The sequence below is a fragment of the Carcharodon carcharias genome, chromosome 2, assembly GCF_017639515.1.
Source record: "Carcharodon carcharias isolate sCarCar2 chromosome 2, sCarCar2.pri, whole genome shotgun sequence".
Taxonomy (NCBI): domain Eukaryota; kingdom Metazoa; phylum Chordata; class Chondrichthyes; order Lamniformes; family Lamnidae; genus Carcharodon; species Carcharodon carcharias.
In genome coordinates this window covers 129,481,788-129,504,907 of record NC_054468.1, presented here as the reverse complement: position 1 = coordinate 129,504,907, position 23,120 = coordinate 129,481,788, and the positions used below count along the sequence as shown (strand labels likewise).

At 41.5% G+C, this 23,120-nt stretch overlaps 1 protein-coding gene across 3 annotated transcripts in view; it reads left to right on the top strand.

The window, feature by feature from the left end:
• stxbp5a (syntaxin binding protein 5a (tomosyn)) overlaps positions 1-23,120 on the top strand; it is a 196,983-nt gene that overhangs the window by 83,644 nt on the left and 90,219 nt on the right. For all 3 annotated transcript variants that reach the window (XM_041211848.1, XM_041211840.1, XM_041211832.1), the window contains exons 7-10: positions 1,447-1,530; positions 7,623-7,746; positions 10,753-10,831; positions 21,223-21,377. In XM_041211848.1, the coding sequence (XP_041067782.1) occupies positions 1,447-1,530; positions 7,623-7,746; positions 10,753-10,831; positions 21,223-21,377 (442 nt within the window). The remainder of the gene's footprint in view (positions 1-1,446; positions 1,531-7,622; positions 7,747-10,752; positions 10,832-21,222; positions 21,378-23,120) is intronic.

Genomic DNA, 23,120 nt, shown 5'->3' with positions numbered 1-23,120 from the left:
TCTTTCACAGAACAAGAACAGCTATAACTCGTACTATTTGCTGTTCTACTGGAATCTGCTTTATTCGTATGTCTGGCTTATTTAGCTATTCACATTTATACCTTAACATCTTTCCCTTGAGCTGTTTCTGGAGATCTCTTTACTGCAGTCTCATTAATCTCACTTCTGCCTCCTTGTGGGCTCCATACAGTTACTTAAAAGTAAATAATCTATTTTTGACCTCCTTTGTGTCGTTTGAATTTGTTTTCTATGGTATAATAATCCTGCACATTGATATGATGGCTCATTCTTCTTTAACTGAGGCATCCTATGACAGAATTACTAGTTAATTGTCCCCAAATTAAAAATTGCCCTTTTTTCCCCCAAGTTATTAATTGTTGCCTCTCCCCTCATTGCTGTTCCTGTCCATGTTGTATCATTTAATCAGATTGTGACACAGCCCCCAAAGTTTCCACTGCTAAATTTTGAGCTGAATTAATCTTCAGATTAATAGCTAGACCCAGGCACCTCCTTAGTCAAGCCTTTAATTATGCACTAAAAACAATTGTATGCTGATTAATTTAGATTCACATTTCCACTTGGGCATATGATGTTTACACCAGCTAGATCTGTCATCAGTTATTGACCGTATAAACATTTCTCGTCTAATCACAAATTATTTTCACTGGTATCCAGCTCTGCTATTAACCACATCCTACATATGCTTATCCATTCAAGCCATACAGTTTTGTTTTGTTTTGTAACCTTCATGGGATGTAATTTCAATTTCCCTCATTTACAGATTGACTGTGCATCTAATCCCAAATTTCCCTTTAGGGCATGACATGCTGAGCAGAGCAGTTTTTGCAAGTATAGCACCACAACATTAGTGTCAATATTTGTTTAACTCATTTGGTTTTAGTTGAAATGAAATGGGAGTTAAGATTTTGTTTGCAAACTGGGATGCTTTACCCATTCACTTCCTTTGGTATTAACGATATATGATGAAGCAAAAAGCAAGAAACAAACCTTCATGGGTGGAGGTTAGGGATTGGATAGGGAGGATGTGACGGCAGAGTGACAGAGCTGCTTTCAATGTTATATCCATTTTTTCGTCCTTTTAGAAGATGCCAACTGGTGCTTCATTCTGTAGGTGCTGGCAGTCCCGGTGCTTCACCCAAGAGGTCATTCTTCAAATGTAAGCCTGCACAGTGAACATTGGCAGTTCACTGGTACAGTCTGTCCTCTTCTGTACTTGGATAATTTGGTGTAGCAGCATAGTAATCTCGTGGTAGCCTCAGGTGCGTAAAACCTCCCATAGCCTGGGGGACTAGGGACAAACATAACACTCGTGACTGGATTCAGGGATTGATGCTAATCTGTGTGGTGATGACCTTGCTCAATGAGGAACTGGAGATGGCCTTTAGTTATATGGTTTGCCCATCTTGTCTTTTTTTATCTCTGCAGCTTTTGATTGGTTTCGAATCTGGAACTCTGGTATTGTGGGACCTTAAATCAAAGAAGGGGGAGTACAGATACAGCTACGATGAGGTAAACATATGCTTTGACAGAATGCAAATACATTGATGTGAATTGAATTATTGGCAAGTAGCATTTGTAATTTTCCTTGCAACCTTGTTCGATACTTGGAAATTATTTATATTTCCTCCGTAAACTATACTTGTCTCTACATATTTAAAAACAGCTCCTTTTGGACTCTTTTCAGTGATCGTGGCAGCAGTCACAAGTGTGTTCCTCTCGGACAAGTGAGGAGATATTTTCTCGTGCTACTAATTCTTGGACTTTGAGGTGCAAGAATTATACAAACAGCAGAAATTTTGAACCTCAACTCCAAACCTCAAATCTGTTGAATGTAGAAGTCCTTGCCTCTTGCAGTTAGTGTTTTAGAGCCTTCCATCGGATCCTAACTTGACTTTATTTGAATATTGTCTAAGATTTCAGGGAAGGTTGAAGAGAGACTGACAAAGTTGACTGTATGTGTTCTTAAAAGAAATTGGGTAAATAGTTATCAGGGTAGATCATCCCAGTTCTGTTCAACTTTTTATAACCTATTTCCATGAAGTCAAACCTACATTGTTGAAAGTGTTTGTTTATTGAATTGGATTTGGCTCAGGCCTGGATGGTTATAAAAGTCCTGATAGTCATGCAGATGCTTGTCTCTGCATTTTTAGAAGAACAGAAATGGGAGGTGGGTTTGCATGTTCATTGCTTACACCTATATAATAAAATCAGTATGCCCTGTCACCTGTAAATTTCCCTTATGGTCTTTGTGATATTAATTGTCCTAAAATCTGTCTTATGTTATTGCCTGTGACACATGTAGATGGTGCTGTAATAGGATTTTCTATTTGCAGCACCTAACCCTTTGTCATGTTTCCCCATCATGAGATATACACAATTCTCCTGTCAAAAAACAGTTTGTTTGAGTCTGTGATTCCAAGCTCTGGTCACTAGGTTACACAGGTGATTTCCCTTTCCTTGGTTCTGAATTGCTACCATGTGAATTATTAACATGTCAAGGTGACAGTTAGTTAAATTTTATTTTTATTTTTATTTCCCCTCCAAGTAATATTTCTTTCCAGAATTTCTCAGCCTTCCAGTTAGTGGCCATCCACATTTTCTTTTCAGAACTTAACGGAAGAACTTGTATTTGTACAGCAGCTTTAACATATAAAACATCCCAAGCTTCTTCATAGGATCTTTACGAAGCAAGGTTTTACACCAACTGCATGAAATATTAGGGCAGATGACCAAAAAGCTTGGTCAAAATTTTAAGGAGTGGTTTAAAGGAGAAAAGACAGTCTGAGTGGTTCAGAAACAAAATTATGGAGCTTAGTGCCTTGGCAGATGAAGGCACAGCCACTAATAATGGAGCAGTTAAAATTTAGAATGCTGAAGTCACCAGAATTGGGAGCACAGGTACCTAGGAGGGCTGTGGGGCTGCAGGTGATTATAGATCGAGGGAGGGGTGAAGACTCGGCGATTTGAAAACAAGGAGCAAAACCGAGCCAGGGTAGGTCAACGAGCACAAAATTATTGGGTGAGAAGGAATTGATGAAAGTTAGGATACAGGCAGCTGAATTTTGAATGGTGTCACAGAAGGTAGAATGTGAGACGTGAGCCAGGAGAGCATTGGAATAGTCAAGTTCAGAGGTAACAAAAGCATGGATGAAGGTTTCAACAAATCAACTGAGGCAAGGCGAAGATATTATAGAGGTGGAAGTAGATGGTCTTAATGATGGCACAGATACATAGTCAAAAGCTGGTCTTGGAATCATATATGACATGGAGAACAAAAGAAATAGCAGGAGGAGACTATAGGGCTCCTTGAGCCTGCTCTGACAGTCAGTACCATCATCTGCTTCAACTCCACTTTCTTGCCCACTCTCCATAGCCTTTGATTCTGAGAGATCAAAAATCTATCTATCTCAGTTGCAAACAGTCTAACTTAGCTTCCGACAGTTGCAAGGAGGAGGGATTCACTTGGTGGATAAGCAGCAGAGTTTGTGGTGGGAACCAGACAATGACTTTTGGTCGTCTTAATATTTAATTGGATGGAAATTGCTGCAATACTGGATATTAGACAGGTAGTCTGATAGGTGGTGGTGAGATGGAGCTGGAAGTCTTTGGTGTACAGGTGAAAACTGATGCTATTTTCAGAAGATGTCACTGAGGAGCATCATGTAAATGGGAAATGGAAGTGGGGCAAGGATAGATCCTTCTGGGGGGCACCAGAGGTAACTGTACAGAAAGGAGAAGAGAGATCATTGCGGTTTATTCTCTGGCTACAATTAGAGACATAATGGAACCAGGATAGTGCAGCCCCACTCATCTGGACAACAGTGCAGAATCTTTGGAGGAGGCTTGTGTGGTCATTCATGACAAAAGCTGTAGATAGGCCAAGAAGAATAAGGTGAGATAGCTTAACTTTGTCGCAGTCACTTAGGATGTGTCTTTGATGAGAGCTGCTTTGGTACTGTGACTGGGGCAGAAACCTGACTAGAGAAATTCAAAAATGGAGCTCCAGAAAGACAGGCACAGATTTGGGAAATGACGCCACATTTCAGGGACTTCAGAGAAGAAAGGAATGTTGAAGATGGGGTGGTAGTTTGCAAGGACGGTGGGGTTAGGGGTTGATTTTTTTTTTGAGGAGAGAGTTGATGATAGCAGGTTTGAAGGAGAGGATGACAGTACCTAAGGCAGAGAGCCATTAATATTAATTAACTTGGGGCCCAGGAATGGAATGTTGGTGGTCAACAGTTTCAAAGGAATGGGGTCAAGGAAACAGGAGGTGGGTATCATGGAAGGGTGAGCTCGGAGAGGGAATGAGGGGGTTAGGAGAGAAGCGAGAGAACTGTGATAATTCCAGACTAGGTAGGGGGAATTTGGAGGAAGTTTGACCTGGTGAGTTATGGGAAGGGAGGGTAGTGGCAGAGCATCTTGGAGTCAAAGAAGTCCATGAGGTCTTCTCAGCTGTTGGAGGTAATGATGGAGGAGTCAGCGGAGAGGGATTTAAGACTATTTTCAGTCAGGTAAGGAAACCGGGGCTAACTTGCAATCCAGGATGCTCCCAGAATGGGCAGTTTATCTGGACAAGAACAGGACCCATAGATGCTTTACATCTTCTAGCCATAGAGACTTTACATTTTAATCAGCATTTTGTACACCAACTTATCAGCATATTAATCTTTCAGGATTTTTATTGACATTAAGTTCAGTGGTTTGTCCTTCATTTCATGTTTCCCAGCATGACTACTCGAGAGGTGTTTAATCCTATTCCTTCTCCTCCACCTCACTGCCTTTGGGTCCACTAGGATTTGGTTCACCCTGCACCTAATACCCACCCAGGTCTGTGTTCTAAATACTTCTGTTTTTTTGGAGCAGGGGCACTGCTGCAGAAAATGAGCTCTACCCTCTCCCTCATCTACCACACTGGCTTTCCACAATTCTCCTTTTCATGCCCCCTGTTCCTCTCAAACACCTCCCCCTTGTCTGGGGGGTCTAGATAGAATTACACTCATCGAGAATGGCATCGAAGCAGTAACTTCAGAGCATTGTCAACGACAAAAATGCATGGTGTGTTGTAATGCCCCTGTCATCGTAAAATATTAAATCGCTACAGGTTTCTGACCCAATAATGCTACAGCAACCAATTTTGAGGCCAGCTGCAGTGCTTTTGGTCAAATTTGCGATCACTTTCACTTGAACACTGCTGGTGTATACTAATGTGTCACAAGACCAGATGTACTTTTCTTACCTCTGCTTGCTCAATTATTGTCTGCTATTGAACATTAAACCCAATCATTTTCATTTAGATATACTCATTGTTTTAATAAGGAAGACTATATAATTGAAAGGAACTGGTCAGTTTATAAATATTATTCCTACGTTTTATTTGAGTTCATGCTTTTCAAAGCATTGCCACTAACAAACTGGGGACTTCCCAAGGCTCTAACTGTTTCCTGTGAATATTTTTGAGAGTAAGACTCTATTCTAACCCATTTTAATCCCACCCCACCTCAACCCCTGATAACATGCCTCTACACAGTAACTTGCCTTTATCACAGAATCTTGACAGTGCAGAAAGAGGCCATTCAGCCCATTGAGTCTGTAGTGGCTCTCTGAAAAGAGTATTCTACCTGGTTTATTCCCGTAACCTTGCACATTCTTTCTTTACAGATAGCAATCCAATTCCTTTTTGAATACCTCAATCAAAGCTGCCTCCACCACCCTCCCAGGAAGTTCATTCCAGACTCCAACCACCAGCTGGGTGAAAAAAATTGTCCTCACACCCTATTATTCCTTTTGCCAATTATTTTGAATCTGCGCCCGCTAGTTCTTGATGCTCTCTTGAGTGGGAACAGTTTCTTACTATTTACCCTGTCCATACCCTTCAGGATCTTGAAAAACTCTTGTCTCCTCTCAGCCTTTTTTTCTCCAAGGAAAACAGCCCCAACCTCTCCAATCTATCCTCATAGCTACAGTTCTTTATCCCTGGAACCATTCTTGTGAATCTCATAGACTGTGTTTACAGCACAGAAGGAGGCCATTTGGCCCATCATGTCTGCGCCAGTCAGCAAAGATCTGACTACATTAATCCCTTTTTCCAGCGCTTGGCCCACAGCCCTGGAGGCAATGGCAATGCAAGCGACTATCTAACTACTACTTAAATGTTACGAGAATTTCTGACTCAACCACCCTTTCAGGCAGTGAGTTCCATACTCTCACCGCCCTCTTTAAAAAAAAAATTTCTCCTCAACTCCCCTCTTAGCCTTCTACCTCTTACCTTAAATCTATGCCCCCGGTTATTGATCCCTCCACTAATGGAAAAAGTGCCTTCCTATCCACCCTGTCCATGCCCCTCATAACCTTATACACCCTTGTCAGGTCCTCTCTCAACTTTCACTGCTCCAAAGTAAACAACCCCTATCCAATCTTACCTCATAGCTCATATCCTCCAGCCCAGGCAGCATCCTCGTAAATCTCCTCTGTATCCTCTCCAGTTTAGTCATACTCTTCCTATAATCTCCTCTGTACTCTCTCCAATGCCTTCACATCCTTCCTCAAGTATGGCGCCCAGAACTGGATGCAATACTCCAGATGAGGCCTAACTAGCCAAACTCAGCATGACCTCCTCACTCTTGTAGTCATTGCCTAATATACCATATGCTTTATTAACTGCTCTCTCAACATGCCCTGCCATCTTCAATGGCTTATGTACATATACACCAAGGTTCCTCTATTCCTGCGCCTCCTTTAGAGTTTCTCCCTTTATTTTATGCTGTCTTTCCATATTCTTCCTGCCAAAATGAATCACCTCACACTTATCTGCATTGAACCTCATCTGCCATCTGTATGCCCAGTCCAACAACATATCTGTGCTTTTGAAGTTCAAGACTATTCTCATCACAGGTGACGTTTCCAGTTTTTATATCAACTGAAAATTTTGAAATCATGTCCTGAACACCACAGTCTAGGTCTTTAATATATAATAGGAAGAGAAAGTGTTCCAACACTACAAACTGGGGAACTCCACTACAAACCTTACTCCAATCTGAAAAACAACCATTTATCACCACTGTCTTCTCCCAATCAGCCAATTTCTTAGCCGGCACTATTAACGCAATAAAACATCTCAAGGCGTTTCACAGGAGTACAAAAGGCAAAAATTGACAACAAGCCAAAGAAAGAGCTATTAGCACTGTGGTCAAAAAGGTAGGTTTTAAGGAGGGTTTTCTAGGAAGAGCGAGGCAGATGGGTTTAGACAGCTGAAGGCATGGCCAGTAATTGCAGGGCAAAGGGAGGTGGAGCTTGCTAAAGATGCTAGAGCTCTTGGAGGGTCCTATGGCTGGAGGATGTTTTGGTGATGGGATGGAATACGGCCATGTGCTGAGAAAGCTAGCTTGATTCTCTGTTTCCAGCTGTCCATATGCTGATCTATTAGGCTGCCAGCAATCAAAACTCTAACTTTTATATTGTTAGCATTTAGTTGTTTCTCAGTGTTCCATTTTGAGCCGAACTAATGTTAAACTGATGCAGATAATTATGATCATTATCAATGTCCTTCCTTACTATTGCCATTGCAGTAATCTGTTTACTGATACAAACTTTCTATTATGCAGGCTATTCATTCTGTGGCTTGGCATCATGAAGGAAAACAGTTTGTTTGTAGCCATTCAGATGGCAGCCTTACTATCTGGAATGTAAAATCTCCTGTCAGACCTGCACAAATTATTACACCACATGGTAAGTGCGCACCTGTTTGTTGGTGGTCTTACAGCCTACATGAATTACTTACATAGTAACATAGAAATTGTGGATCACAGAAGGCGGCCATTTGGCCCATTGTTTCTGTGCCGGCTGAAGAAGATCCAGCCTAATCTCACTTTGCAGTTCAAGTCCATAGACCTGAAGATTACAGTGTTTCAAAGTCCAAATATTTTTTGCATGTGATGAGGGTCTCTGCATCTATCACTTTTTCAGAGACTGAGTTCCACATCATGCTTTGGATCAAAACATTTCTCCTCATCTTGCCTGTAATCCTTCTGCCAGTTGTGCTCCCTAGTTATTGACCCCTCTGCTGAGTGTAATAAGTTCTTCCTATCCACTCTAGACCCCTCATAATTTTATACAGCTCAATTAAATCTTCCCTCCACCTACTTTGTTCCAAAGGAAACAACCCCAGCCGATGCAATCTTTCCTCATACCTAAAACTTTCCAATTCTGCCAAGACTCTTTGCACCCTTTCTAGTGTGATCACATCCTTTTTGTAATGTGGTGAGCAGAACTGTACGCAATACTCTAGCTGTAACCTAAACTAGTGTTTTTACAATTCTCCTATAATCTCCCTATTCTTGTTGTTTTATGCCTTTTATGGTTAATAAAGAACACTATCCTGTTTACTTTCTTAACCATTTTATGCATGTGTCCTACTTTTTGAGATCTATGAACATGCTCCAAGGTTCCTCTTTTCCTCTAAATGCTAGGATATTGAGAAGTGTATAAGTGGAGCATAGAATTGGTACAACACTGGAGGCTATTTGGCTCATCATGTCTGTACCAGCTCTCTGCACTATTTGGCCCATCATGTCTGTACCAGCTCTCTCTAGCTCCAGTCCTCTTGCCTTTACCTGTAGCCCTGCAATTTTTTTCTCATCAGATAATTATTCAATCCCCTTTTGAATGCTACAATTGAATCGCTTCCACCGAATACTCAGGTAGTGCATCCCAGATTCTAACCACTCGCTGCATAAAAATCTTTACTTCATGTCGCCTCTGGCTCTTTTGCCAACCATTTTAAACCAGTGTTCTCTGGTTGTCAGCCCTTCCACCAAAAGGAGCAGTTTTGAATGCCTCTATCAAATCTCCCCTTCTCCTCCACTGAGGAGAACAGCCCTAGTTTCTCCAACCTATCTGCGTAACTGAAGTTTGTCGTTCTCATAAATATTTTTCGGCAACTTCTTCATTGCCTTCATGTCCTTCCTAAAGTCTGGTGCCCAGAATAGCTGCAACACCACAGTTGAAGATAAACTAGCAATTTTATAAAGATCCACCATAACTTCCATACTTTTGTACTCTACCTCTATTTATAAAATCCAAGATCCAGTATCCCTTTACTGGTTTGCCCTCCTAAAATGCATAACCTCTTTGTCACTTTTCTGCCCACCTGACTAGTCTATTGAAATCTTGCTGCAATCTTGTGGTGTTTGTTGCTTTATTGAGTAAGGGTCACGTGGTCAGAACAGCCAATCAACACCAAGCACGGTGTAGCTTATAAGGGGCAGAGTTTTCCTAGTCCAGAGTGTGTATTCTAGCCTTACTAGAGGCTTGCAACTAATCCAGCAGCTTTTTAAATAAAGTTCGTTGCTCAACTAGAGAAGCCTTTCGGTCGTATAGCTCTACAAATCTACTGTTTTCTTCTTGAATATCAGCCGTACAATCAAAATTTTTTGTATAAGCTTCCTAATCATGCCCACCCCCTGCTAAGTTTAAGTGTAAATAGTGATATATACCTCAAAAACCAAGGGACCCAGTTCTGAGCCTTGTGGAACTCCCTCTAGAATCAGTGACAAACATCTGGTCTGTAATTGCTCGGTCTATCCCTTGCTTGCTTTTTAAACAAAAATATAATGTCAGCAGTCTCCGGCATCATGCTTGTAACCAAATAGGATTGGGAAATGATGGTCAGTGTCTCCATTATTTTCTCCCTTGCTTTGCTTAGCAGCTTGGAATAGGGATACATTTCATCTGGGCCTGACAATTTATCTTCTCAAAGATATTTCCCCCTTCATGATGTTTATCCCATCTAATATTTTGCACTCCTCATCTGTTACGTCCCTCTTTTGTGAAGATAGACATAAAGTATTCATTAAGACCCATGCCATGTCTTCTACTTTAATGTACCATTTACCTTTTTGATCTCTAATCAGCCTTACTCTTTCCATAGTTACTCCCTTGCTCTTTCTGTTTATCAAACATCTTCAAGATCTGTTGCTGGAAACTTGAATTTAAACAAAAGCCCTTGCCCCTAAGCTCATTGAGGTTGGGTATCTGTACTTACTGCCTATCTACACCTGTTGGTTGATGATTGCAACTGGTACAATGTTTATTAACTGTTCATTTTTCTTTCAAGAGTCTTTTAATAGGTTACAGCTTGCTGTGCTTCTATTTTTGAATTGCACATGCATTTCTGTTTGCATGGACTGTAATCTAGCCTAGGGTGTCCTTCCTGTTCTTCCAAAGCCTAAATATAGTCTGTATTGCAGAGCAAACTTTGAGTCACAACTTGATGGAAAACAGCAATTCCTTGGCTACAGCACAAGTCCAGAGCTGTCACATCCAGAAAACATTGTGCAGGAAAAGCATGCAGTTTGCCTCAAAAGGAGCTAGCTCCCTAGCACATTGGCACAAATTTTGGACACTGCATGAATAGAATGAGTTGAAACTTCTCCCCATGGGTCCTACCTGGCTAGGAAATCAGACAGAGATTTGTCCCAATTCCTGATTTGTTAAACCCCGCTTAATAATAGTTCTTTGAAGTCTTGTTCCTAAATAAAATGAATAGCTCCCCAGATGGGATCAATTGCTCCTTAACAAGGAATGATGACCAAATGCTACATCATGTTAGCTTTGCTAAATTACAGCATGAGCTCTGTACTTGCCTAAGAGCATAGCATTTTCACTCTACACATTGAGTGTGAGGAGCAGGCTGAACTAATCAACACCTGCAGTTAACCAAACCTTTGCTTTCAGGAAAGCTGCCAAAAGATGGAAAGAAACCAGAGTCCTGCAAACCCATCCTAAAAGTGGAATATAGAACCTGTAAATCCGGGTATGTGTTGAGCCTGCTCTTTCAAAATGTTTGTGATTATTCTGTACTTTGAAATGTCAATGCTGAAGCAAGGTAAGAGTTTTCCATTTTGTCTCCCAATGATTATTGAATGTCATCAGGGCCATCAACAGTAACATGTATTCGTAGCCACAGCTCCTTCAAGTCATTCGAAATACTCAGTGTCAACGTCCATATTTGGCTTGTGGAGAAATTCTCGAGATTAGTCCGAAATATTTGCCAGGCATGCAAAAAGGTGGATTAACGAACACTCAATATTTTTGTCCCTTGTTTTTCCTTGCCATCTCTTTACATATATAATAAGTTAAAGGTATAGAACACACTGCCATCCTGATGTAAAGCCAAGTCAAATGGTGAAGAATTTAAGATACTTAATTCATCCCGCATCGCCAGATTGGATGAGTGAGCTATTCATTATGTTGAAGCCATCAACATCCAAGAGGTTACCATTGACCAAAAACTTAACTGGAACAACCATATGAATAATGAGGCTACAAGAGTAAGTTAGAAGCTATAAATTCTTCAGCGAGCAACTCGCCTCCTGATCTACAAAGCCTGTCCACCGTCTACAGCTCAGTAGTCCACCATCTGCACCAGTCAGGAGTGTGGTGGAATACTTTTCCACTTGCCTGGATGAGTGCAGCTCCAAAAGACCTAAGAAGTCCAGCTCCATCCAAGACAAGGCAACCTGCTTGTTTGGCACCCTCCACCACCAGTGCACAGTGGCAACAATGTGAACCATCTAAAAGATGATCTGCAGCGACTTGCCAAGGCTCTTTTGGCAGCATCTTCCAAACCTGCAACCTTTACTACCTAACGAATGCGTAGGAACACCACCATGTTCCCCTCCTAGTCTCTTTCACTACTGATTTGGAACCATATTGCTGCTCCTTCACTGGCGCTGGGTCAAAATCCTGGAATTCCTTCCCTAACAGCACTGTGGGTGTACCTAAACCAGATGGACCACAGTGGCTCAAGAAAGTGGCTCACTACCACCTCTGAAGGGCAGTTAGGGATGGGTAATAAATGCTAGTCTTGCCAGCGAAACTCGCATCCCATGAATTAAAAAATAGTTAGCTGCCAATAACTCACTGTTCCATCAGTGTAGTGTTAGCTCATTGAGGGAGAGAATTTGTGGATATCAGTGTGGTCTTGCTTTCAATTTAATCTCAAAGCGGGGCAATTTTCCTTGACCACACTGCAGCATACGATGCAGTCTGGCACATTGCCCTATTTGTCAAAATATCAAGAGTTCTCCCTCCCTGGATTACTGATGCCATTACACTGCTGCTTGGGTACAATCAGTTCAGGGTGCATATTGGTTACAAGACTAGCGCCTGGAGGAATCAGACAAATGGGCTACCCCGGGGACCTGTCTTAGCCCCAACCCTGTTCAACTTGTACACCAACAACCTACCACCCCCTACAGCCCCATTCTGGAAGTTTATCTATGCAGAGAACATCTGCTGTGTCATACAACTCAGATTTTCCTGGAGCTGAAAGATGCATTAAGCAATGTTGTAAAACTGGCTGATGACTGCAAGTCATGGCACCTAAAACCAAGCACGAATAAAACCATAGATAAAAGCGAAAAACTGCCGATGCTGGAAATAGACTCATAGTCTTTTACAGCACAGAAGGGGGCCATTTGGCCCATCGTGTCCATGCCAGTCAACAAAGACCTGACTATATTAATCCTATTTTCCAGCGCTTGGCCCAGAGCCCTGGAGGCTATGGCAACGCAAGTGACATCTGAAATAGAAACAGAAAATGCTGGACAAACTCAGGTCTGACAGCATCTGTGGAGAGAGAAACAGAGTTAACATTTCGAGTCCATATGAAAACCATTATGTGTGCAACTGCAGAATACTGCACCCTAGTATGGTATCAGTCTGCTCACGCCAAACATAGCAATGTGCAATTCAGCTCAACAATGCGCATCATCACAGGTGCTCTTCAACCAATTCACCTCTCCTGGCTCCCAGTCCTGAGCAACATTGCCCCAACCCACTCCCCACATCAGGAGGGTAATTGCAACAGGCAAGCTACTGGAGAGATCTACTCTAACCCAAGCCTGCTCTTATTTAGTGACCTCCTCAATCCACCAGCAGTACGCCTTCCCTCATACCACCCTATATGAAGGATTAGCAAGGAAAAACATCCACCAGAAATGACTTTCTCATCCTAGACCCTACTGTTTGTCCATCTGCTTTGCTCTCCTGTGGCATCATTGGACCCTTTTCAACCATTTCTGGACTGGCCAAGGCCTTCAAATAGCCACCCAACATTAGTAGGGTTGCCAAGACCATCCAGGTTCCAGTGACTCACCTTTTTGAGGAATGTCTGCTGACAGAGAGCCACTGAAAAAAGTATTGCTTGGCTCTGTGACTATGCACATAATAAATGATGTAGCCTCTGCAAGATCATCGTCTTTATGAATATGTTTGTGATTGAATTAGCACCTGAAAGACCATGTTGCATTCGAGTACTGGAAAATCTTGAGTGCTTCCCTTGTTTGCTTAGAATTTGGCAACAAATTGCTAACAAACACACATTTCTTAGGTTCTTTCAGATACTGCTGCCTAGCTGTATATGCCTTCTGTTCATTATTCTGTTAGGGCTCATTTGTTGCTAAATCTGAATGACATGCCAGTTTGTGGAAATGACCGTGGGCACTTCAGTGCTATTGATATGATTGTAAGAATGGCAATGCAGTAGTAATTTGTAAGTGTTGACTCATACATGTAAATCATAAGTCATCCAAATGCTGCTGGCGTTTTAAATCAAGTAGTGAGTCTTGAGGTGTAGGGTTTTGATATTTAAAAAAAAAATTAGAATCTAGCCAAAAGTAAAGTCATACTTTTTCAAAACCAACCATTCACCTGTAAAGTACTTAGTGGAGTGGAGAGAAAGGCGAGACTGTAAGCAAAATTAACAATAATATAGTTTTGTTTCTTTTATAAGTGGTTGCGTGAAGAGTAATGTCCTGCAGTTCAAAATGTTCAGTCCATAGTGATGAGTCAAAAAAAATTCTGATAATAATTGTCATGGGATCAAATTCTGCACATCAGGATGCTGCAGTGTACCTTTCCCGAGCAGCAGTTGTCCAAAACCTTAAGGGGCAAAATTCTCTAGAATTAATTTAAAGGAATTGTGTACCCCTGGAAAAGCATAGTTTGACTGAGATAGCCAGAAAACTTTAAGGGAAGAGGACTGCTAATTAAAGAAATTCTCAAAAATGACTGTCTTGATGCAAAGGGAAATCCTACAGTAGATGGAACCTCCATTGCCTGTCATAGCAGCGAGATCCCCTTCTCCCCCTGAGGATGGTGGATAGTGTATGAAGTAATGCTATACTCAATTTAATAGTGGTCGCAAGTTTCTGAATCAGTTGGAGGCAGTGAGGTGGCACAGGGATGCCAGCAAAGCATGTTAGAAAAGTCATATCCAGAAGTGATGAACATAGATGAGGATTTCAGTGTAGTGGGTGGAACTAAGTTCGAGGCATGGATGGGTTTTGGTAGCGTGGTAGGCAATCTTGTTGAGTTTGGCTCCATGTTTAGGTCTAACTGGTAAATCCAGTTTGTGCACCATTAAATTGAACTTAGGAGGTCATCTCAGGAAGGAGATGCAGTCAGGCTACTCTTAGGTGGGTGTCAAAAAAATGGACTTGCTAAATGCCAAGCTCCAAGTAATTCTATCATCCACAACATCACAAGTAGCCTGTCAGCACATTGCCAGTGCTCAATGTTGTGGAGCTGGAGAGGTGAAGCTTGTAACCTTAGTATACAAGTTGAAAGCTAAAACCCCATGTTTATAGGTAATATGGACAAGAGGGAAGGTATAAATGGGAAATGGAAAGGGTCTCAAGGAAGCAACCTTGTGCCAGATTAGCAGTGACTATGTGAACAATAGTGGATAAACCATTGAAGGAGAGTCTAAAACTATAGGCCATAATTATGATAGTCACTAATAATAAGGAATTTGAGAAAAGCTCCTTTAGCCAGATGGTGGTTAGAATGTGCAATTCGCTACCGCATTGTGGTTGAGACAAAAAGCACCAATGTAGATGGTGTGAGGGGAAGCTAGGGAAGTGGAGAAAGGAGTAGTAGGATCTGTTGATAAGGTGAGCTGAAGTATGGTGGGAAAAATTGAAAGGTTCCATACATTTCTCTGCATCTTCTCTTCTGCTTTTTAAAATACTCCTTAAAACCTACCTCATTCATCACCCATCCTAGTACCTTCTCATTTGGTTTGCTGTTGGCCTTTGATTATATACCTGAGAAGGCCCCCAACATAAAACATGCTATAAAAATGCAAGCTGCTGCTGTTGTTGTTTTATGGCTCTCCAAATAATTGTGCCCAGAATTCACAAGATGGCAGGACGATGTTCTGACCAACTTGCTGCAAATTCTGCATTAAATATTCTCTCAATGGAAAGTGTGCCCACACTAACCAGTGGCAGTTGGGGCAAAATAAATCCATTTCAGCTGAGTTCCTTCCTCGTAAGGAAGAGAAGCAGGAAACCATGCCATCCTGTTCCAATCAGCAAACTTGGTACATGCTTTTGATGGCCATCTCTGCACTAATACTACATGTTCTCCTCTCCAGTATTAGGAACAAGCTGGGCTACCTGTCCTATGTCTGGGAAATAAAGGAATGAAAGTAAAAAAAAATCTAAACTATAACTATTTCTCCAGTCTTTGTAATACTCTGAATATTTCATCATCAAAGGCCACATCTGTAGTGTTCTCTACATTTTTAGTGATGTTGAAACTTTATTTCATGATAGAAGTTCTTCTATCTTGAGCCAAAATTGAGATTTTTTTGTTGATCCTACTCAATTGTTATATTTTCTGGTATTTTTCAAGAAGGGTTTTGATTATATTGTTGTTCACATAAGAACATTCAATGTATCACTTAAGAGTGGCAATTATACCTCAAAGGTAGTAACAGGACCTCAAAGGTAGTAATCTCTGGATTACTTCCGGTGCCTTCACGCTTGTGAGTATAGAAATAGGAGGTTAGTCCAGATGAATGCGTGGCTGGAGGGATGGTGCAGGAGGGAGGGCTTTAGATTTCTGGGACATTAGGACCATTTCCAGGGGCAGTGAGACCTGTACAAGGTGGATAGGTTGCACCTGAACCAGAATGGAGCAAACTACTTGCGGGGAGGTTTGCTAGTACTGTTGGGGAGGGTTTAAACTAACTTGGCAGGGGGGTGGGATCCTGAGAGTTGGTTCAGCAGGGGGAGATGCACAGCCAAAATTAGGAGAGAGAGCAAGTGAGTCTGGAAGACATAGAAATTATAGGCTTGTTAAGGCACAAGGGAGCTTGGCAAGGTTGGATGGTATCTTAATGCAAAGAGTCTGATGAATAAGGCAGATGAGTTGAGGGCACAAATTAACACATGGAAGTATGATGTCATTGCTGTCACAGAGACATGGTTGAGAGAGGGGCATGATTGGCAGCTCAATATTCCAGGATATAGGTTCTTCAGGCAAGACAGGGAAGGAGGTGAAAGAGTTGAGGGTATTGAAATTGATCAAGGAATCAATTCCAGCAGTAAGGAGGGATGACATCTTAGAAGGTTCCTCAAATTAAGCCATATGGGTAGACCTTAAAAACAAAAAAGGAGCAATCACATTGCTGGGAATTTACTGTAGGCCCCCAAACAGTCAGAGATAAATAGAAGAGCAGATATACAGGCAAATTTCAGAGAAGTGTAAAAATAATAAGGGAGTAATAGTGGGAGATTTCGACTTCCCCAACATTAACTGGGTTAATCATAGTGTGATAGGTTTAGAGGGAATGGAATTCTTAAAATGCATCCAGGAGAGCTTTTTAAGTCAGTATGTAGAAGGTCCTACAAGAGTGGGGGCGGGTCCTGGACTTAATTTTAGAGAATGAAGCCTGGCAATGGCAGAGGTATCAGTGGGGGAGCTTTTTGCAGATAGTGATCATAACTCCGTTAGATTCAAGGTTCTTATGGAAGAGGACAGGGATGGGCCAGAAATCAGAGTTCTAAATTGGGGGAAGGCGGATTTTAATAAGATCAGATATGATTTGACCAGAGTGGACTGGGCGCAGCTAATTTTAGGTAAATCTGCATCAGAGCGGTGGGACTCATTCAAGAAGGAAATAGGGAGAGTACAAGGCCAACATATTCCAGTAAAGACAAAGGGTGGGACCAACAAATCCAGGGAACCCTGGATGTCAAGGAATATACAGGATTGGATAAAGAGAAACGGGGAGGCTTATGGCAGATACCGAGGGCTCAAAACAGCAGAAGCCCTAGAGGAGTAAAGGATGTGAAGTGGGGAACTTAAAAAGGAAATTAGAAGTGCAAAAAGGGGGCATGAAAAAACATTGGCAGGTAAAATAAATGAAAATCCAAAGTTATTCTACAAATACATTGAGAGTAAGAGGATAACTAGAGAAAGAGTCAGACCCATTAAGGATCATAGTGGTAATTTGTGTGTGGAGCTGGAAGATATTGGTAGGGTTCTAAATGAATACTTTGTGTCAGTGTTCACAAATGAGAAGCACTACGTGGGTATGGAAATCAGGCAGAAGGACTGTGATTAAATGAAAGAAATTAGTATAGAAAGGGAGGAGGTTCTAAGTGGTCTGGCAGGCTTAAAAGTAGATAAATCTCCAGGCCCGGATGAAATGTATCCCAGGCTGTTGAGTGAGGCAAGGGAGGAGATAGGGGCACTGGCAATAATTTTCAATACCTCTCAGGCCACAAGAGAGGTGCCAGAGGATTGGAGGACAGCCAATGTGGCATTGTGGAAGGGAGGAGGGGATAAACCAGGGAACTACAGGCCAGTCAGTCTAATTTCAGTGGTAGGGAAACTATTGGAAGCAATTCCAAGGCATAGAATTAATCTACACTTGGAGAGGCAGGGATTAATCAAGGACAGTCAGCATGGTTTTGTTAAGGAGAGGTCATGTCTGGCCAATTTGATTGAATTTTTCACAGAGCTGACCAGGTGTGTAGATGAGGGTAGTGCATTTGACGTAGTCTACTTGGACTTCAGCAAGGCTTTTGATAAGGTCCCGCATGGGAGACTGATAACGAAGGTAAGAACCCATGGGCCCCAAGATAATTTGGCAAATTGGATCCAGAATTGGCTGAGTGGCAGGAAGCAGAGGGTGATGGTCGAGGGGTGTTTTTGTGACTGGATGCCTGTGTCCAGTGGGCTTCCACAGGGATTGGTGTCAGGTCCCTTGCTGTTTGTGGTATATATAAACAATTTAGACTTGAATGTAGGAGGGTTGATCAGTAAATTCATGGATGACACAAAAATTGGTGGGATGGTAAATAGTGAGGAGGATAGCCTTAGATTACTGGAAGATATAGACGGGCTGGTCAGATGGGCTGATCAGTGGCAAATGGAATTTAATCTGGATAAGTGTGAGGTGATGCACTTGGGCAGGACAAACAAGGCACGGGAATACATGATGAATGGTAGGACTCTGGGAAGTAGTGAGGATCAGAGGGACCTTGGTGTGCATGTCCACCGGTCCCTTAAGGGAGCAGGACAGGTAGATAAGGTGGTTAAGAAGGCGTATGGGATACTGGCCTTTATTCGCTGAGGCACAGAATATAAGAGCAGGGAGGCTATGCTAGAACTGTATAAAACGCTGCTTAGGTCACAGCTAGAGTATTGTGTGCAGTTCTGGAATCCGCATTATAGGAAGGATGTGATTGCACTGGAGAGAGTGCAGAGGAGATTTACCAGGATGTTGCCTGGGCTGGAGAGTTTTAGTTATGAGGAGAGATTGGATAGACTGGGGTTACTTACCTTGGAGCAGAGGAGATTGAGCAGGGACATGATTGAGATGTATAAAATTATGAGGGGCATAGTTAGGGTAGACAAGAAGGAACTTTTCCCCTTGGTGGAGAGATCAGTAACCAGGGGGCATAGGTTTAAGGTAAGAGGCAGGAGGTTTCGAGGGGATGTGAGGAAGAATTTTTTCACCCAGAGGATGGTGGGAATCTGGAACTCTCTGCCTGAAAGGGTGGTAGAGGCAGAAACCCTCAACGTTTTAGAAGTATTTGGATGTGCACTTGCAGTGCCATGGCATACAAGGCTATGTGCCTAATGCTGGAAAATGGGATTAGAATAGTTAGGTACTTGTTTGACCGGCACAGACTTGATGGACCGAAGGGCCTTTTTCTGTGCTGTAGACCTCTATGACTCTTTACAATTTGCGTAGCACATTGAAGGCAGCTCTTTTTTCACCACAATTTTCACATACCTCTGATCTATTGCTGATATCATATTCTGGGTCTGACTCATAATTATAATGAGAATCATAGATGAAAGCTTCCATGGGAACCTTGGTCTCTTACTTGCAACACTGGTGGTTCTTGCATTCTGTCACTCTCTGTCAACTTCTTACCTTCTTGCTCTAGCCCCTTCATCTTTCCTTTCTCTAATTGCTGCCTGTCGCTTTCTGTCATTTTTTCCCCTTTTTCCTCTAGCTGCTTCTTCATCCCTGGCTCTGCATGTCATCTGTCACTTTCCCTTACCAAGTTTCAGAACATAAATTAATGAAACAAATAAAATGAGACAAAAAAACAAATTAAATATGAAAGAAAGCCAGGGATTTATCATATAAATTTGTCACATTCTTTCTTGCATTGTATGGTTAAAGCTGTGGAAGCATGTCTGAGTTACAGGTGTTAGTAGGGACACATCATAGGCAGGGCCTCGAGATCCCCTGAGAAGAAGCCAAAGCCCCACCCCAGCAGAGGTGGTTGGATGTAAACGTTCCTGCGATTCGCCCCTTGGTCCAAGGTATCATCCCACCATGTTGGCATTTTACATTCTCTGAAATCAGTGGTGTTAGTGCTGTGTGCTATTTGATAGTAGGTGATTTTGATGAAGTGGAAAGTTGGTTCTGAGATTGCTGAATTGTGTGATTATTGAGGGAAGAGCAAAGAATGAGGAGGTGACCATTCAAATTCCGAACGATTGAATCCACTGAGCCAGTATGAAACGCAGTTCAATAAACAAAAATGTAAAATTATTGATCCAGGAATGTGAACTTATTGAGTGATCCAGTAATGGTATACTGATCAGGACAGGGAAATGGTGCTTTTTGTGGTTCAGTATAGCGATAAACAGGGCTGGAAATAATCATTGGTCCTATTATTCAAAAATATTTGTGTATTTATGTATGTTTTTTTTCTTTCTCTCTGACTTCTCTCTCTGTCCCCTCTTTCCTCTTTCTTGCTTCTCTTTCTTCTTCCCCTGTCTCGTTCTCTCAAATTTGGACACTCTGTGCTTCACTGGGCAATTTTTTCATTACATTCCTCATTCCCGGTGTATAGTAATTCAGTTTAAACTGACCATTTGTTATTGCTGTTCTCAGCTTAAGTCTGTACATTTTGTAATATCAAAAATATAATGTGGGTATCATACATTTCTACTCAGAATATTGAACATATCGATACGGTGTCTCTCAGCTGCCTTTTCTCAATTACAAATATTCCCCATTTCTGGAGACTGCCTTTGTAGCTCAGGTGCCAGTCTGTTTAGTTACCTTTCAATATGCCCTTACCAGTGCCGGGATCTCCACATAGTCACCAGAATTGTACATGGTACTGGGCTTTGGTTATGTTTATTTTCACTTTGTTTGGTCTTTGATTTGTCCCACTGATTAAGCACCCAAAGGTATCGGTTACGATTGCAGGACTAACATCAGCTCATAGCATGGTGTGCTCATAGGTTAATTGAAATGTTGTAGATATTCTAAGTCTCTCTACTTGTGTTTTGAATTCTGTTTTGAATAGAAACAATGTGCAGGAGTATGGGGAAAGGGCAGGGCAATGGCACTAGGTCATAATGCTCACTTGGAGAGCTGTGCAGACACGATGGGCTGAAATGCCTCCTTCTGTGCCATTAAAATTCTGTGATTCTGTGAAGTGCCAGTATTTGAGTTTTTTACCTGTCTACAGAGACCAAATTGCATTCTACGTACACATTAGTAACGTTTCTAAATTGCCCTTTTAAAATGTTAAGCATCCAATTCTTAAAGGCAGTTACATAGCATTTCAGATAATTTGTAAAGTGATTGATCAGTTCTGCAGAAGGACTTTTCACTTACATTAACTATTTCTCCATAAAACTAATCAGCATAAAAAGCTATTGGATGTTCTACTCTTCAGGCTATTGCATCAGGTTTATTGTATAATATGCACGTTGCTTGCTTTGAAAGATGGGCATCCCAGTAGCTATAAGCTACTAATTGCAGTAAAATATTAGATTGGGATTTCACTTTTTATCACGTTTAGCAGAGAAAATCAAATCTCAAACATGTGCTTGTTGCAAACTAATATTTACAACTTTTGCTTCCAGAGATCCTTTCATCATATTCTCAGGAGGTCTGTCCTATGATACTGTAGGCAGAAGACCATGCTTGACAGTGATGCATGGGAAGAGCACTGCAGTACTTGAGATGGACTACCCGATTGTCGATTTTCTCAGCCTCTGTGAAACACCATATCCTAGCGGTAGGTTTATCCAGTTACCCAGTTTGTATCAGCTGTGACAATTTTGCATTCTGCAGTCCTTTTCCCACAAATCCAAAAATAAAGATCTGTCACAAATATATTTGCTTTTCATGGGCATAGCCCATGATAACTGACTCTGAATTTGTGGCATATTCTAAATGCAAACTACTCTCCTAGGAAAGTAAAAGATTTGTATTTTTATGTGCTTCTCAGCCTGAGGATGTCCCAAAGTACTTTATAATCAATATAGAGTTTTGAAGTGTAGTCACTGTTTTAATGTAAGGAAATGCAGGAGTCATTTTACACAGCAACACCTACAGACAGCAATGAGATACATGAGCCGATGATCTGATTTTATTAATCTTGATTGATGGATAAATTTTGCTCATCTCACCAGGCAGAATCCCCTGTTCTTCCAGTCATGTCATGGGATCTTTTACCTGAGGGGGCATGTGGGCTTTGGTCTAACATCTCATAAGAAAGATGGTACATCCAAACAGTGCAACATTCCCTCAGTAATGCACTGGTTGTCAATCTTCCATAGTCTTTGGTATATAAACTGACCTTTGCCTCAGAAAATCATCCCAGTAACAGGGATTATTTTATATGCCGAGTATAAAAGCGAATTTCTGGTGTGCGTGGTTGCCATCTTTGTCATTCGCCTGGGGGGGTGGCTTGCTCAGTGTGGGTGCATCTTTGCAGCATAGTCCATATTGCTTCCTTGATCTCTTGCACCCAGTTATTAAATACTGGTAATTAAGAGATTCATTTGTAGGTGAAAAATTGAGGCTGACTACTAAGAATGCGAGTATAGTATGTCCTGTCTGAAAGTTCGGTATGGCTGTGGGGGGGATCAATTTATACATTGAGTATCTGCAAAAACCATGATTTTTGGGGTGGTCATGTACTCTGGATTGATTATATGCCATGTAGATTATATGCTCAAGCCTTTGGAATGGGTCTTAATCCCATGACCTCTGACTCAAATGTGATAGCTCTACCATTGAGCCACAGCTGACCTCATTATACAATACAGGGAGTTTTGCCTGAGATTATTTATCACAAAAAAGCGCTCTCCCTTCAGATGATCTTACAGTTCATTGCAATTTATTCATTGATGTTTAAGTTTGAAGCAAAGGAGATCAAAAAATAAATAAACCACTGTGGTAGTACTAAAGACAATATTAAAAGTGGAACTTTCAACCAGTGAAACAGGGATTCATTTGTAAGCACACTGTGGACTAAATTGACACTTCTGGCAAGTAGCCATTTCTGTCAATGGGCTGGTTGACATCCATGAAGATGATTTTGGGCAACTGACATCTGTACATATATTTGTAAATTACACCTTCCCAGCTGCCTGACTAAGGAGTTTCTTGGCAGAGAGTGCCTTTCAGCATGGACTGTAGCCACTGGAGTGTGGGCATTTCTGACGGTCACCCCCTCCCCCTGTCATCTCCCAACAATAATGGAAGAATTTGTTGACCATCGATAACTGTGTTGAGAGCAGCTGTTAGCTTAAAAAAAAAGGACCTAGAATTTAGTAAAAACCATCTTGGGGTTATACAGTTATACAGAGCTTACATTTTGCTCTTGTGTTTTAGCCAAATTCTCAGTCAGATTACTGCCTGTGAATCATTCCCTAAATATTTATTTGAAGTTCAAATAAGTGTATTACTGGATATGAGTGCAGTGTTTTAAATATTCCAGCTAAATGTAGATTCCAAGATTTGCAAGTTTTGG